At 36.4% G+C, this 18,123-nt stretch overlaps 1 protein-coding gene across 1 annotated transcript in view; it reads right to left on the reverse strand.

Annotated features, from left to right (window-relative positions):
• Window positions 1-288: 288 nt before the first annotated feature.
• Window positions 289-18,123, reverse strand: part of WDR27 (WD repeat domain 27) — a 92,068-nt gene continuing 74,233 nt past the window's right edge. The window contains exon 24 of the mRNA XM_066545647.1: window positions 289-1,059. Coding sequence (XP_066401744.1) covers window positions 1,012-1,059 — 48 coding nt within the window. The 3' untranslated portion in view covers window positions 289-1,011. The remainder of the gene's footprint in view (window positions 1,060-18,123) is intronic.

Below are 18,123 nucleotides of genomic sequence, written 5' to 3' on the forward strand. Positions count from 1 at the left end.
TTTACTGATTGGTGTTAAAGTGGATGTAGGGTAATAACTCCAACTTTTCTTTTATTTTTTTTTTTTAAGTAATCTGATCAATAAATTCTGTTCTGGGAAATTTAACTTTGAAAAGGCAGCACAATTTTGCAAGGAAAATAAATTCTGCATCTCCCTTCACCAGTCACATACATGCTCTCTACTCTTAGCTAAAGCCAATGAAGAGTGAGACTGGCCAACCCCCCCCCAAAAAAAAGTTGCCTAAAAACTGTTTTCTAAGAGCAAGACAAGTAACCTATGAAGACTACATGAAATGAACATTTTTTTCTGATAATTTTATTTTCATATTATTTTAACATTTTTGAAAATATTTAACAGTTATTTAAAAGAAAGAAATAGTTTCTTTTAAAGAGAAGAATTTTGTAACATATTTCCTAAGAAATTTACAGAATGTGGTATAAATAGCAAGCTGGCAAAATTCTAACCTCAAACAACATCCATGCTGATTCCAGTAACCCCAAAGATTCCAGTAACCCCAAAGAAGTATAACAGAAGAAATCTCATGGCATTTCAGAAAGACATACAATCCTTCTTTCTGTCAGGTTAATTTAAAAATTTGTCACAAACAGATCTAGCTTTAAAAATGGAACACTTATTATTTTACTTGAATTTTCAGTCTAGACTAAAGTAGTCCCCTGTCTAGCAAAGCACTACAGAATGCACCTGACCATAAGAACCCAAGAAGACCTTTGAAAGCCACATCTGTGGTGATTTGCTAGAATGAAGTCAGAATGAGTAGTCTCATCCTTTTCGTTATCTTTCACCCTTATTTTTGCAGTAAGGGTAACAGACTGTACAGCAGAAAAACTTTGAGAACAGCTTGAGGAACTTCCTGAAAATGACATCAGAAGAAAACTGTAGTTTAAAAGGGAATATTATGCCACTTTCTTCGGGCCAGTTAGCAGTCTCCTTTCTCTCAGCAAGTCATTATTCTCAGAGTACCATGGCCAAAGCTCCACAGGCTGGCAAGTATCAGGGTAGGAACAATCGGAGTTTGCCATCCAAGGTGGCTGTGGTGAGCTGCAGTTCAAAAGAAAAGAACATGTGGCTTTAATGAAGATCTTTCCAGTAAGCAGTTTGCTTTAGAGCAACAAACCAAATGAAGAACATTAAGATGATATTTAAATTACTTCTATGTTAAGAGGTCCAGGATTTGTTAAAAAAAATAAAAACACCATAGACTCTTCTCAACCAAACTAATCTGAAAATCCCATTTCACTTAGATTTTTCTTTTCCAGCTATTTTCAAAATTGTGTCAACATCCGCTAACACATCAACAGTCTGTAAAACTGAAGCATATGTTAAAACCACATAGAAAGTCAAACAGACTTCACTGTGTATGACTCAAGAAGAGAATATGGAAGAAATAAGAAAATGAGCTGGAATAAATGAAGATGGAAAATACTGTGAATTAAATCAGGCATACCAACAAATACAGTTTTCTGATTTTTATTGGTGTTAAGTGTAGAGTAAGAATTTCCTTTGTAAGAAAGTATGTTGAAAAATTTTATGAAGAGGCAAGTCTTGAAGACATGCATAAAGAGCCTTCAGCTGCATTAGCTTTCTTTCACTAGGCTGAGAAAATCTTAATTATAAAATAAGAGGCAATACTATTTTCTGCACTAACTCTACAAACAAGCACTTGAAAACCTGCTGTATCTCAGAAGGAAAGGGACAATCTACAAATGACACCACTTATTAGTCATTAAAAATTCAAGGTGTTTAGGTCTTGCATATTAAGATTTACAGTTATTTCTCACCAGTGATGAAAAATATGAAGGGCTGGAACCAAATAGGCTGCTCATGCACTGACAAGTTCATTTGGGTAACTTTTTGCATCCTCATTTTTCTTGATCTGTTCTTTCTTTGATACATTGACTTATTTGTTTTATTCCTCTGGATAAAGGAACTCTGTGGTCAATGAATTATCTTCTTGGGTTTGTATTCCCTCTTTCAATATCTCCAATGATCAATTCTTCTAATCTCTCCTAAGTGTTGACTCTCAAGACACTGATTTATATTCCCTCATTTTTCTTTTTCTAACTCTCACTTAAGTAACCTGAAAGTATAGAATATCCAGAACCATCCAATCTAATTTCTGCAACTCTACTTTTTACAGCTATCTAAGATAATAACATATTTCCAAAGACTTCCAACATGTCTTTATCTACCTCTGCAACTTACTGTTGTGTTTTTATTTAACCCCAGACAGCAACTAAGCACCACACAGCCTCTTGCTTACTCACTCGCTCTACCCCGAGGGGGCTGGGGCAGAGAATCAGAAAATAAAAATGCGAAAGTTTATGGGTTGAGATGAAGACAGTTTAATTGGACACTAAAGGAAGAAAATAACAATAATGTTAATGATAACAATAATGATGAAAGAATTATAATGTACAAAACAAGTGATCACAACACTCACCACTCACTGACCAATGGCTGGACACTTTGCAAGCAGATGCACTAAGCCAGCTTTCCCCTCAGTTTATATACACTGAGCATGGCATCATATGGTATAGAATATCCCTTTGGCCAGTTTGAGTCATCTGTCCTGGCTGTGTCCCTCACAACTTCTTCTGCCCTTCCAGCCTTCTTCCTGGCAGAGCAGGAGAAGCTGAAAAATCCTTGACTTGGTGTAAACATTACTTGGCAGTGACTAAAACATCAGTGTGTTATCAACATTATTCTCATACTAAATCCAAAACACTTCACCTACTAGGAAGAAAATTAACTCTGTCTCTGCCAAAACCAGGACATACTGGAAAGATTATATAAATGTAAAATACCTAAATAATGTGTCCTTTCTAAATTTTTGTAGCCATTTATTGTGTGCATGAAAAAAAAAGGTTTTATTATTTCATGTTATCAAAAGAAAACTAACGTAACCTGAAAAAATCAGAGATTCATTCTATTCTATAAGAGGAGATCATATAGAAACCCTGTTTAGCTTTCAAATTAAAATAAAATAATTTTAAATGAAATGAAGTTTTACAAGGAGGTCATCTTGTCTATCTTCCTGGTCTCTAGGTGGAACTACTTAAAACATTAGATGAGCTTAGCTATGGCTTTGTCTGGCTAAATCTTGAAAAAATTCAATGAAATTTCACAACTCATTCCAGTGTTTAAGTGCTGTCTTAGTTGTCTTTCAATTTTTTTCCCTAATGTCCAACTTGAACCTCAAAAACTGCAATGTGCAGTCATTCCTTCTGTGATGTCCTCTGACAGTACTGAAACACAGCTTGGCTTCCACCTGCTAGATGTATTCTCCACACAGCTATTACATTCTGCCTCCAGGGACCTTCAGCTTTTATTAACCATAAAAAATTATCTTTCTACTCCAACTAACCACTTCCACACTTTTGGTAGTACCAAACCCATCACTGAACTGTTGGCTGAACTAAAAATGCCCACGTCCTGGCTTTATGATCCCTCCTTGTTGGTCATATGCTCTAAACTGCTGTCTCTCAAGTCCTTCTCCTTCCTTTCCCCTTTCTCTTACCTTTTCCACCTATTTTCCTTGGCTATTGATAAAATGGGGTTGGTCTTTGACTGCACCATTCTCCAGAGAAGTGTTACACTCAATATCTTGCCACAAACAAAAGGAATATACCTATATACAGAGCCAGTAGTCTTTATTTAGCTCAACTAATGTTTCAAAAGCCTAACAAAAATAAACCAATCATTAGGCAGTTAATACTCATAATACCAAAAAAAAGCCTAATGCTTAAAGAAAGATTTCATTAAAAATTGAGGGTTTGATGGCATCAATTAATCATTAGCATCCTGAATTCTTTCAGTGTTATTGATAATTTTTGTCCTTAGAATGAGTTTTTTTCTTGGGTTATATATTTAGACATTATATGAGTTGATGTAAACTAGCTCTGCTCTGGTACAATCGATTGAAAGTCTGTTAGACACTGAGTTCATTTTCTAGTTGGATGTTGTCAGAGACAAGCCCAAAATGCACCCACACTAAGGATACAGCAATGAGAAGTGAAGTGGGATAAGTAGGGACAACTGGCAGATTCAAAAGCACATCTCTGATCCAAACTAAATTGCTAATACACACTCACAGGGCATCCAGTTTAGCCTTCAGATATTAGAATAAATGCCTATGCCTGACTGCTGAAAAAGCATATTCACTTATGTAAGTGGCACACTTCATAGAATCACAGAGTATGCTGAGTTGGAAGTGTCTCACATGGGTAATTGAGTTCAACTCCTGGTCCTGCACTATCCCCAAGTGTTACACTATGTGTCCAAGAGCATTGTCCAAATGCTTCTTGAACTCTGCCAGATTTGTGTTCAAGCAGTATAGAAATTTTAGTTAATAGTATAATAGCAATATAATAACAGGAGAAAGCTAATTCCAATTCGTATTAACACAGATAATAACAGTTACTAAAAAACTAGCCTGTAGGACCCTTGAAATTCCTGATTTATCACACTTAAGAGCTATTAAAATTGATTAATAGTGTTCTCAACTGTATTTATAATCCATAGAAATCTCAATAAGATTTCTTTTAACAGTTTAACTTATGCCAACATTACATTTCCAAATAATGCAAACATGTTACTTCATTCAAACCCCTCAGCTCCCAAACATGCTGCTCCAAAATTGTGTTTTACATTATACTTGAAATCTCTATAGTAGTTAAGTCAATATACTACTCATAATTAAAAAAGGGAAAAAAATAAAAATAAAAACAAACCAAATTCCCAAACTAATTATGTCTTACTATTACATATTCAAATCTTGGCATCAGTCCTGTGAATAATTTGACACCTATGTAAAAGCTTCCTATGGGACAAACATTAGAATGTTATGGAATATTATGAAAGTGTAGACTATTTTCTATATCAATAGATTTTTTGAGGGAAGAAAAGACCTTCAAGAAGGACAGAGGACAAGACTGAAGTTCTGTGCATTTTGAGCTTTTAACAAAAAAAAATTCAAACTTTTAAAAGTACCTATGACATTTGGCACCAGAATGGGGAGGAGAACAAGTTCTTGAACACAGCTCTCTTCTACCTCATGGTCTGCACAACATATAAAAGTTGATTGGATATTTAAGCTCAACCAGTGACATGCAGTGTTGGAAGGCTGTGAGTTAAATTAACAGTATGATTTTCAAGACATTGTCTACTGCATTACCTTTCATATTAATACAATGTATATATTTTTCTAGAATTACCTTTGGTTGGAGGGAAATTTGTTTCTGTAGTGATACCACACCAAAAAAAAACCCCGAAGACCATGCTGCAAATTAGATACCTGGATTTTCTTAAGCCACAAACACAAACAGTTGAATTTGTATAGAAATGCATCAAACTAATATTTTGTTTTAATATTTCACACAACACACATATGCATATATGTGTATGTATACAGGGAAGGCTTCAAGACATTCCATTTTATTTCCGGAAATAAAAAGAATCAAAGCAATTTCAGCTGGTTTCACATCACAGGTACATAACATCCTTTTGTTTTCCTTCAGTTAGTATAAGTATGCATAATATGCAAGTAGAGACACAAATTTTTTAGAAATACACAAGCTGCACAGCAAAAAGTATCATCTGGCCAAAAGTCCAGTATCTAAGCAGAACAGATGGGAATATAGTTTTTAGGAGGTTAGTATTTTCAGCTTTCATTATTCAAACTATCCTATGAAAAAAGGAGGCCATAAGTAGAACCAATGATCTTGAATTTTGCATTTGTTTCACAACTACCAACAAGCAAGAGCAACAGGAAAAGGAGACATTATGGAATTGGATTTTACTATATTTTTCCTGTTCAGAAAGTGGAGTCTAAAGCAATGAAGAATTCATCACCTTTATGATCTATAGTGCATGAAGGCTTTACCAACTCTGATTTTTTAGTTTAAGCCAAGAACAGAAGACATGTAAGTAGCACTTTGGAAAGATTTGTTTTCTTGAAAGATGAGTGTTTAATTTGACAGCCGCACTCTTAAGCATTCAGCAGCTAGATCAAAGCCACATGGGGTTTTTTCAAACAGAAGACAGAAACTTTTATTCTTAAATAGCTCTCCTATTGCAGAAATGAGAATTGAGAAGAAAATACAAAAAACAGGTTAAGAGCTTTCAACCATAATTCCTTGGGGTGTATCATGCACGCATAACCATACAGGGGTAAGTACAGGTGGTGTCACTCAAAGTGAGCATTTCAGTTTTTATAGTACCTGCAGATGACATGCTCACATTTTCCCTCCAATTATGCTCAGTGCATGGATAGGGTTGATCAATTTTAGTGTCTCTAGTTCCTGTATTTGATATGCTCTGCATATCAGAGGCGGCTTGCCTATTCAGAGGGACTCAATATCTGAGGCCACCATGAATAAGACATTAAACAGTTGTTAAAGGACCCACTGATGATGTTCATATAGAGATGCTCTAGGTAGGCTTTTTGCCTTAAAGAGAAGAGTTTTTTCTAGAATTGATAGGAAGGATAATTTTATAGAAAGTCAAATTATTCAACAGATTAAAGTCATAAGAGGAAAACAATGTCTCAAAGTTAGTAAACTGGGGCTGTAGAGAGGCCAAGGAATAAAAATATTTTTCCAGACAACCTATATGTGCCAAATCCCATCAAAAGAATTATGAAAATGTAACTGATCCACAGTTACAAATCCATAAACAAATGAACAGATAGATTTAAAGATAAACAGGTATACAAATATTCTATTCTTCCCATATAGGACTGGAATTTCAGCCTCTTCAGGACTCATTATTGTTGAAGTTTATTAATTTGCCTCTCTTCTATGCTGTCTTTAATGTAAAGCATAACTCCACTGCCAGCAAGGTGCAGTCTGTGTTCCCTGCACACTCTGTAGGCATGTACTGCAGTGCCTCTCCTGATTACCCTTCTGCCACCAAGTTTGTGATAAGCCTGACCAGTCACCCAGGGCCACCTTCACTCAGTGCTGTCCATTCTGTTTTCCCATCTCATTGCTTTAGTTTTAAAACCTTTTGCCTTCCCTTAAGACTCAGATTAAATTCATCTGGAACCTCCTGGGAAGTTTCTCTAAAGCATAATGCTTTTAAAAGTATTACCTACTTCAGCACTTCAGCACTGCATTTCTTTGCTGTCGGCCTTTAATAAATATTATTTATGTGCTTATTAAAAGCAGAATTCTCATCTATTTCATTTTAAATGACATTTTTATAGGCAAGTAAAACTAGTAACTCCCAATAATTCTTTTGATGTGTTAAAATTACTTGATCAACTTGTTCTTGGACTCTTCACTACAGTTATGTAAGATCCATTTCAAATTATGTTCACAAATCTGGAAATACTGAGTTTGGTAGTGTAGGGTGTTTTTTGGGTTTTCTGGGTTTTGGGTTTTTTTGTTTTGTTTTGTTTTGTTTTTTGTTGCTGTTGTTTGCTTGCTTGCTTTTTTCTTCTATCAATCCCTAAACACTCTAGATTTCCTTCATTTTATCATTTTGGGTTTTTTTCCTCAACCTAAATAACTAGGAAAAAATTACCAGTAAATTATATTTTCTTTCTAGTAGATAAACTGAGTTGCTTGGTGAACATTTGTTTAAAAGGCAGTAAACGTCTTACTGCATGTCTCAGGTCTAAAACTAAGAAACTACAGACATAGAAGTTCATAAGGAAGAACTGTAACTGGAAAGATCAAAACCCAGTAAGATGGAATAACTTATTTAATCTTTTCCTAGGCTAAGAACAGAGAAGAGGAATAAAACACATCAATATTGATAAAAGTATTCAAGTCAAAAAGGAGAAGAAACTTCAAAACAAGACTTAGCCATTCATGTCTAATTCCTGCTCCCATCTGAGGTTCAGGCAACCTCTGTCCTTTCATTCATAAAAACATTCAGCTTTATTTAAATTAATAAACAGGCCCCCATATCTAAGGCAGGGATTTTTTCCGTTGCCAAAACTCCAACTGACTTCTTGTGGGCCAGGAGCATAATTAAGATCTTTAATTTACAGTATGGATAGTAAGCCACTTCATCAGTTCTGACTTTCCTTACCAGATTTCAGATGCACAGAAAGCTGACCCTTACCTCAGATTACTTAATTATACTTCCACTAAATTAATTAGCAAATTTACTATCAAATTAGGAATTTTGCAGTATTTTGACTTGTTTGAAAAACAGAGCTGATGTGGGTCCAGAACACAAAGAAAACATATCTCAGACACCAAAATCTTACAGCAAGGAACATTCCTAGTTTCTGCAGTCTTCAATATTTTATTCCAGAATTCTACACTGTCCCCACACCCTAAGCATGCACAGCATCCTCAGTGAGAGGGTGGGAGACCCCATCTTATGTCCAGTCCCAAATTACACAATAATCCACACTGGTTCTTACATCAGAAGTCAAATGTCAATGTGTCTGATTGTAGCACAGCAATACTTCCTGCTCTGGGAATCCACACAGAGCACAGCTAATTCATGAACAAGGGAAAAATCTAGTCTAGAGCAAGGGCTTCTGAAGGCCACAGAGAAAGCAGCACAGTACTACCAATGCTTGAGACACAGTTTCTACAGACAACATAAGAATCAAAATTGTTTCACTCATCATGTAAGATGAGAACTGATGAGTGATTTTGATGTTTTGCTCATCCATGATGCAATTTGTCACGTACTATTCTTCACATATTATTCCTCAAACTGACAAATATGATACTTGGCTGCCTTGTACATAGAAGTTTGGCTTTCCTTGGCAAAGGCTAACTTGTGCTTGCATCAAGCCTACTGGAGTCAATAATAGATACCATTTCTTGAGGCCAGTAGAGCATTTCCTGAAATGCAATGTCCAAAACTTGCTAGTGTCCCACGCAGTGATTCAGCACCACTGATGTAGACTGAATAAACTACAAAAATTGATTGATGTCTGACATTCATATGTTGCCATCCCTCATTCAATGCACTTAGTGCAAAACTTGGCAACAAATAGTATGACTTCATGTGCCAATTATGCCTGTATTCCAAGAAACGAGTTTCTAATTTACCTTAATTAGAGGTACCATGCTAATCACCTGAAGCTATTTCAATCTTATTTCTGTCACAGATAAAATAATTTCTATTCCTATGTCTCATTACCACTGCTAATTCTTCTTTGGCTTCCATTTTCTTTCCTTTACATCAACATCAATAAGAGATTAAAAACATACCATGAACATTTCCTCTGCTTTTAGGTAAAATCATGCCATAAATTACCAATACATGTTTTTATGGGCATTTACACATATCCATACACATACATAGAGTTTATTGTTACTTTCTTCAAGCTTTAAAAGTTGGTTATGTATTGGTTGTGTTTCAGATAAAGAACTGGTTGTGCTTCAGAAAAAAAGTACCTCAGAGCCTTTTTTACTGAACCCAAAAAGGTTCAGAATATGCATTTAAACAAGAGTGCTATGTTAATATTACTATGTCCTTATAAATACACATCAATTTACATACAAAAACACACAACACTATTTAAAATACAGCTGGCTTGCCTCAGGATATTACACTGAGGAAGCTTATAATGTCTTACTTCACTGATTCGTAAACATAAAAACTCTAGAAGAAATAAACCTATTCATTGTTAGACTAACCCAACCTAAAATTTTACAATATGTTCTAAATTTACAGTATCTAAACAGCCTGTAAGCATTCATATCTGGAATTTATTTCCTTTGATAGTTCATACTCAGAATCAGCACTTCTTTGTTTTCTGATAAAAAAGCTGAACTGTTTCAATGTTCCTGGATGAAGCCATGCTCCCATTGGAACTGAAAGGAAAGTCACCATCAACTACAAAGAGCTGGAAATGATTTCTAGGTTTTGTGGTTTGTACCACCAACGAAGATTATGACTTCTGCTTTAGGTATTCATGTTGACTGCTTCATCTGTTTTGTAGCCATAAAAAGAGACTCACAGAGCTTTAAAATCCTGCAGAGATTGAGATGTGAAATAGGAACACCACAAAAATATTTTCAATTGCAAGAATAAAGAAAGACTAAGGAGCAGATTCTCATTCCTAACCAGATTTAAACTGGATAATTCTACTGGTTTCCATGTTGTAACTCCACTTTTTCATTGCTTTGAGTCATATCATAGTCAGTTTCGTCTCAGCTGCAAATGGTCCTTCTACCAAAAAATTCCACCGTGGAATTCATTCTTTAGATGGTCACCTCAGTTGTCCATAAAACAGCAGAAGAAAAGTAAGCACCTCAAAAAGGAATCCATACCAGCACACAGAGTAGGAAGATGTTTGCCAACAGAGACAACAGAGGAACCATGAAAATAAAGAGATGTCTTAACTTCCATCCTTTCCCAGGGTTTGGCTCTTTACCCAGGATTAGGCAGTGGGAAGCTCACTTCACTCAGGATTCATAGTCTGGAACATGTTCCTGAAAATAGTTTTTATGGCCTGCATTGCTGTATCTATTGGCTGATTACTGCAATTCATAGAGGATTTTTTCCTTTTAGATTCTGAATGTTTTATTTAATATTCACTTCATATATATACATATTTCTCTGTGTGTCTGTGTCTCTGTATGTCTATATACTTCAAACAGCTAACACTGTTAGACCAGGACGTGCATGGTTTTGGGTACTACCAAAGAACTGATGCTACACAAAAGGAGCTGGCACTAGGAAGGGAACCTCCAGGATAGGTTATGGCAAGTGGCTGCAGTTATGTGCAGGAGTTGGCAGCATCATTCATTTCCAGATGACCTAAATAATAACCTGCACTGACATTTCACCATGAAGTAAGCATAGGACATAGAATGAAAAGAGTATTCTAGATCAAGAAATGTTTATCTGTTTCATATATAATCAAGATCCATTCTGCAATTAAAAGTCTTTCTATCCCAAAACTTCCAACTAGAAGTCTGTTCCAGGTCCTCACTCATTGATTACTAGGCAGGAAATTACGAAAGAGATTTTAAGTTTTTCTGTCATTGTTGTTTCTCTAGGAATACTTTTTGAAAGTTTCATGCATGGACTAGAGAATTCTACTGAGGTTCCCCATTATTTCAGGATTTCAGGCAATTCTCCCTTCTCCATAGTTCTCTATCTCAAGTACTGTGCAGCAGACACAACATTGCACAATCAAAAAGTTGCTAATCTGGCTGCTGATTTTTTCAGTCACACATCCACTTTTAATGTGGGTCATTGTAACAAAAGGGTTGTCATAATTACAGCTTATTGAAGGCCATCTTGCAGTCAGATTGCTGTCCATTTGCACAGAGAGCAAATGGAGGCCCCATTGTGGAGCCTCCATTCTGGAAGATATCCAAAAGCTGACTGGACATGGCTCTGAACAACCGGCTGCAGGTGGCCAGCTTGAGTAGAGGGATTGGACTGGATGACCTCCAGCTGCCTCTTCCAATCTCAACCTTTCTATGATTTTGTGATATTAGGTTGGTGAAGCAGGGATCTGAAGATACTGCATGATGAAAAACAACAAAGAGCACTGTGCAGTTATTTGGTTCAATCATTATATGAGAAAGAAAGTGGCAGGACTAGCCAAACTTGCAGAGATCAAAGCAAAATCCAATTAAATTAAAAATATGCATAATTAGTGGTACTTTAAATAAATTTTTAATGTAGAAAACACTTGTACTCTATCCTTACAATAGCAACTTTTGAAAGTCTGCAAAATACACTTGGAACTTACATGGCTGGACAAATGATCAGGAATGTTTTCCAGATCATTTGTTTTAATGATGGGTTTGAAACAACTTAAATGTAATCTCAGACATTCTTCAAAAGCCTGCCATAATCTCTGAGGCTACTAATGTTTGCATGACATCATTGACATTACAATCCTGTCTCTTCACTCAGTAACTAAATAAACTGAGGAAAAAATGAAAAAGAGTTTTTACTAGCATCCCACTCAGGTGTATAATTTCAAATTCCACTTCAAAATCTGGACATTAGCTCACAGGAAAATGCACTAAAATCCAAAATTCTTTCACGCAAACCTAGCCACACAAGTGTAATCAGGCATTCCTCTTCAAAGAAGTAGTTTTACACCCCTAATTAGCCTTGAAACACCAGAGGAATGGATTTTTCTTTGTAAAACTGAAGCTTGTATCAGAATTTAATAGCCTCACACTTCTTCTTTTATTATTCCACACTCAAATGATTCAACATGTTTACACAGAGTATACTGTGGTATTTTTTTACCAAAACTCAGATATTCTCATGGAATTTCCATATTTTAAATAGTCACTTCATTATGAAATGATGTATCACAAAAGACAGACAATTATAAAAAGACTAAGCCTTTTGTATGAAAGTATTTCTATTACTTCTTGCATTCAACATTTTCAAAAAAAATGCAAGAGTAAAAGGAAATTATCAATATGATTCATCCTGAATAGTGTTGTTTCTATCCCCATATGATATTGACAAAATTTCTCCAAGTGGCATAAAGTCTGTATTACAAAAGCTTTGAGAAAGAACAACATTTTTCTTTTTTTTTAATTAGGTGCTAAGTACTGATCACAGAGGCCCAAAGCAGCATAATGAAGTAATTTGTGCCTGGCAGATCTAGACCCAGTTAAAATTAACTGCAGGTGGATGTATTTTTTCAGTGTACTTACATATACATTTTAAATTGGCACCATAGTTCAAAATATTTTGAAATAAAATGTATCAGATTGGTTGCTAAAAGAAAGGGGTAGAAAATCAGACATATCATTAGAATATTTAGCAATTACCACAGTGGCTTGAGGCATCCTAAATTTTGCTCAGTTTTAGTTTACTTCTGGGCTAACAATTTAAATAAAGAAAAAAAAACAATTATTAGTTACAAATCTTCTTATATGCTTATACTGAAAAATTTACTACTGAGATGTACTGAGTTAATCTATATACATTTTTTTTAATACCATCAATGTAATTTTTTTTAAATACCATCAATGTTAAGAACATTAAATTACGGAAATGCTAAAAACCTTCAGTTCTGCCCTATCCTAAAAAATATAGCATGATCTTTTTATGTAAGTTAAATTCTCTAAAGCCTCTTAATATTTACTAATGACATTTAGGACATGTATTCTGAAACTTATTAAAGCAAAAATACAATGATTAAATAAAAATAATTCCAGATGTCTATTAATATTGCCTAAAATGGTAGAAAAAAATGAAATTTGTATTTTCATCTTCCATAAACATATGTATGAAACAAAGTTTAACCTGAGATTAAAATTCAACCTTATACATGAGCTGCAGAATTGTACCTTCCTAATCACAGTAATAGAAATGTAATTTCACAAAAAATCATTGCACTAGTCTTATATTATCAATTTCTGAAAGAATGAAACAGATTCCACTTTGTCAAAAATACTTCTGGAAGCAACTACTGAAAGTAATTCTTAAGATGAACTTTGAAGAAGAGGAGAAGCCAAATGTGTTTTCCATATATAATGAAGTACAGTTGCTGGCAGCCAAAAGCCATAAAACATAATGAGATGTCACCACCAGAAGAAAGTACCTTCCCACTGCTCAGTGACACATGACAACTGTCTGTACCTGAAGGAGACCAGGTGACTCATTAGCAGCAGTGTGAGTGTATCCTTATAGCCCCCACAGGCTCTATTCTGAGAGTCACGGGCTACTGTCACTTGGAATCTAACACACCAAAAAGCACGGATAAGTCCTAAATCTGAGTGCTTTCTTGCCTTAAAATGGAAAAGCTCTCTTGTCAAAAAGTGGAAGATGATTTGTTACAGTGTAGGCAGCTAAAAAGCATCTACAAGTCTCTACAGCAGGATCAGCTGCATGACGTGAATTTTCCATTCATGATCACCACAGTACGTAAAATCATCTTGAGTAGAAGGCCATAATTCATTTCACTTTTGTCATTCAGCAGATGGTTATTTTAAAATTTTTCAAATAGTCTTAATATTGTGAGATTATAATTGTTGACATTAGTAATTACAAGAAGTGGGCCAAGATGCAAAGTTTTAATGGCAAAATAGGGCTCAACTGTGGACATATAAATGTAGATGACTCTTGATAAATGGACCTTCTCAAAGAGAATGAAAGACCTGGTAAACCACTCAGGATATCACAAGAGGGAAAGAGGGAGAATTTACATATGTTATGCAGGTAAGATATTTCTAAAAGTATTTTTTTTCTTGAACTCATAAATATAGTCCAAGTTTCATAATATAATACAGAATATGAAAGAAAACTCTAGTCCTGTTGTGATCATAGTTAATTTTATAAAGAAACTTTTAAGATTATTGAAATCTTGTGCAGATTCACCTTTAAATCTTAATATCTGTGTTTAAGTCTCATCAAATCATTGTCTTATTAAATCATTATTTAAATCTGTATTTAAGTCTCATCTGTATTTAAATCTCATTAAGTCTTAATGACTAAGACTTAAACATGTCTCTTCAATAGTTTCCTATTCCTGTGAAAAATATTTGATGAGGGTGTACATGTTTTTTTACCTTGCACTTTTACAAAGAGTATGTCATCACATCTGGAATACTCTTCACTTCTCCACCAACAGATGCAAGGTACAATAGAGAGGAAATGTGAACTGATTTCACTTTTCACTTTCCATATTAACTTTATTAAATTAGGAAGTTTAATCTTTCAGGTAGGTGAAATAAACTTGGCAAAGGTGAAATTTTAAGATTCCTCACCATTGCAATTTTATCATGCAACAGTAGGCTCTACATGTGGAAATATTTATTTCATAATATGAAGATTATTTATAAACAATTATTTAGAGTTGTTTGATGCCATTTGGGAAATGAGGATTATATCTGAAGTTCCTACAAATGATAACATTTGCTTTTTATCAGTTCCTCATTAAGCTAATATCTTTTGAACAGCATATACAATATATCACAATGAAAAGTTGAAATGAATTTTTTTTTAAATGCAAAACATTTTTTTAAATTATGTTTTAATTTATTTTCTAGTACGTCATTGGAAAGTATGCAGATTCCTACTAATGTTTTTGACTACAATCCTATAAAAGATGGAAGGCAATAAATATGCATCATTATAAACATTTCCTCTAGCTAGCAAGCCACACGGAAAACACACATTTTCAATAATCTAATTTCCAGAGCCTTGGATATTTACCAATTTCTGTTAACTTTTCAAAATTGCAAATATGGAGAAATGTTCTGCAGGAAAAAATGCAACATCACATTGCAATTTGGAACAAAACCAATTACTAAAATAATATACACTCTCGAAACACTCAGAACACTAACAGAAGACTAACCAGAATTAGTTTCCTGGAACTTCTTAGCTCACAGAGTAAAAACAGTAGAGAAGCTAGATTAATAGGTTTCTTAAAATGTGCTTTTCCTAAATGCATGATTTGTACAGCCAAGTGAGAACTTTAAATGTAGCAAGTCAAGTAACAAGCTCATTTAGCGTTCTCTGCCTCAAATATACATATAAAAACATTTGCGTTAGCAACCCAGGGGGTGATTGGACTGCATACGTTAAATTTAACCACATTTTTAAAACAACTGTAAGTCTTCTAAGAAGTCTGCTATTTATATCATCATAGAAACAAAAATGAAGACCTTGAAGGCATGAAATTAATAGTTATCCCTCTGTCAACAGAGAAACAAGGCAGGTTCATAGAGTTTAGCATAGAGCAACACAGTCTTACATATGTGAGCTTGGAAGCAATGTAGCCGTGTTAGTTTGGTGTGACCTTCCAGGGAGTTAGTAAGGTTGACAAGAAGCATTAGCTCATTTACAGTGCTGGAATAAAAGTTTAACTGTCCAAGACCACAAGCTGGCTTGTTAGAACTCCACTGATGAGTTTAAGCCTAGTGTGACTAAAGCAAGGCTGGATCCTTTGTGCACACCTACATAAATATCACAGAGCCATACAATCACAGAATGGGTCAGGCAGGAAGGGACCACAGTGGGACATCTGGTCCAGCCTCCCTGCTCAAGCAGGGTCATTCTAGAGCACGTGGCACAGGATTGTGTCCAGATGGTTCTTGAACATCTCCAGTGAGGGAGACTCCATAACCTCTCTGGACAATTTGCTCCAGTGCTCAGTCACCTGCACGGTAAAAAAGTTCTTCGTCACATCCAGGTGGAATTTCCTGTGTATTCAGTTTCTGACCATCGCCTCTTTTTCTGTTGGTTGGCACCAGCAAGCAGGGTCTGGTTCCATCCTCTTGTCATCCTCCCTTCAGATACTTATAGACACTAATGAGGTCCCCTCTGAGTCCTCTCTTCTCAAGGCTGAACAGGCCCAAGTCCCTCAGCCTTTCTTCATAAGTGGATGCTCCAAACCCTTAATTGTCTCTGTAGTCCTCTGCTGCATCTACAGGAGCTCCATGTCTCTCCTGTCCCGAGGAGCCCAGGACACAGCACTCCAGATGTGCCTCAGCAGGGCTGAGTAGAGGGGCAGGATTGACCTGCTGGCAATGCACTTCCTAATGCATCCAGGATAGCACTGGCCTTCTTGGCCACAAGGACACTGCTGGCTCATGGACAGCCTGTTTGCACCAGGAGCCCCAGGTCCTTCTCCACAGAGCTGCTTCCCAGCGGGCTGGGCCCAGCCTGTGCTGCTGCATGTGGTTAGGCTGCTGCAGGTGCAGGACCCTGCATTTGCCCTTGGTTGATTTCCGAAGGCTCCTCTCTGCCCATCTCTCCAACCTGTTGAGGTCCTTCTGAAGGTCACTCCTACCAACTTTGGTCACTCCTCCCAACTTTGTGTCATCAGTGAATTTGCTGAGGAGGCATCTGCCCCTCCATCCAAGTCATTAATCCAAGACTGGACGCAGTATTGAATCTTGGGGGACACCAATAGTGACAGGCCTTCAGCTACAGCCTGTGCTGGTGGTTATGACACTCTGGGATCTGCCATTCGGCCAGTTCTCAATCCACCTCACTGTCCACTCATCCAGGCCACAATTTCTGAGTTTGCTTACAAGGATGTTGTTAGACACAGTATCAAAAGCCTTGCTGAAGTCAAGGTAGACAATATCTACCACTGCCCTCCACTCATAACAGGTAGGTGTTAAATCACAGAATCACATGTAGGTCAAGCATGATCTACCTTTAACAAATCCATGCTGACTGCTCTTGATCACCTTCTTGTCATCCATGTGGGCAGAGATGGCCTCCAGAATGAGATATTTCATCACCTTTTCAGGGATGGAGCTGAGGTTGACTGGCTGGACCTTCCCTGGGTTCTCATTCTTCCCGTTTTTGAAGATGTGGTTGATGCTTTCTTCTACTCCTCAGGCACCTCTCCTGATCTCCATGAGCTCTCAAAAATGCTTGAGAGTAGTCTTGCTATGGTGTTCGCCAGCTCTCTCAGCACTTGTAGATGCATCCTGCCAGGGCCCATGGACTCTTGAGGATGTTCAGTTTGCCTAGGTGTTCTCTAATCCAATCGTCCTTGATTAAGGAAAAGTCTTCCAACATTCCTTTACCCTGAACTCCTGAGTAAGGAAGGATGGAGTTGGGGTGTTTCCCTACTCTAGTATTGAGGATAAAGGGAAGTCATATATCAGTATTTTAAAGTGGAGTAGTCTGCACAGACATTCAGCCTGTGCACAGGTGTGCCATCAAGCATCGAAGATTAGAGATATCCATGAGGTTTCCCTGTCCCACTATCTGAACCTAAAAGAAAAGATGAAGAGAGGGCCCCACCTTGTTTGTTACAAATCCAACTTTTCCCTTTGAACAAGGGCCAAAGAGTAGGAATGCAGCTGTGAATACAGATAACAATTTCCTATGAATTTCCCTCTCACCATCCCTCTGGTTTTTGAAGAAATAATCTTTTCAACCAGGAGATTATCACTGCATACTCATCCTCTGAATGGCCTCAGACTTTATCATTCCTAGCCTATTCAATTAGACAAATTCAGAGATATTAGAAGAACATATTAACTTTAGCAGTTGCATAATTTTCTATAAAAGCACCTATCTATCTTCAGACTGTAAATACACACATCACTAGCTTAGACACACTTCCAGAATTTACTTCGGAGTCCCTTTGGATTGACCTGACGTCTTGCTGCTGAAAATTCTCTCCAGCACCTTCACAGCAGATATGCACAAAGCTGGCACTACTTTGGA

Source organism: Molothrus aeneus, chromosome 3 (assembly GCF_037042795.1).
Source record: "Molothrus aeneus isolate 106 chromosome 3, BPBGC_Maene_1.0, whole genome shotgun sequence".
Lineage (NCBI taxonomy): Eukaryota > Metazoa > Chordata > Aves > Passeriformes > Icteridae > Molothrus > Molothrus aeneus.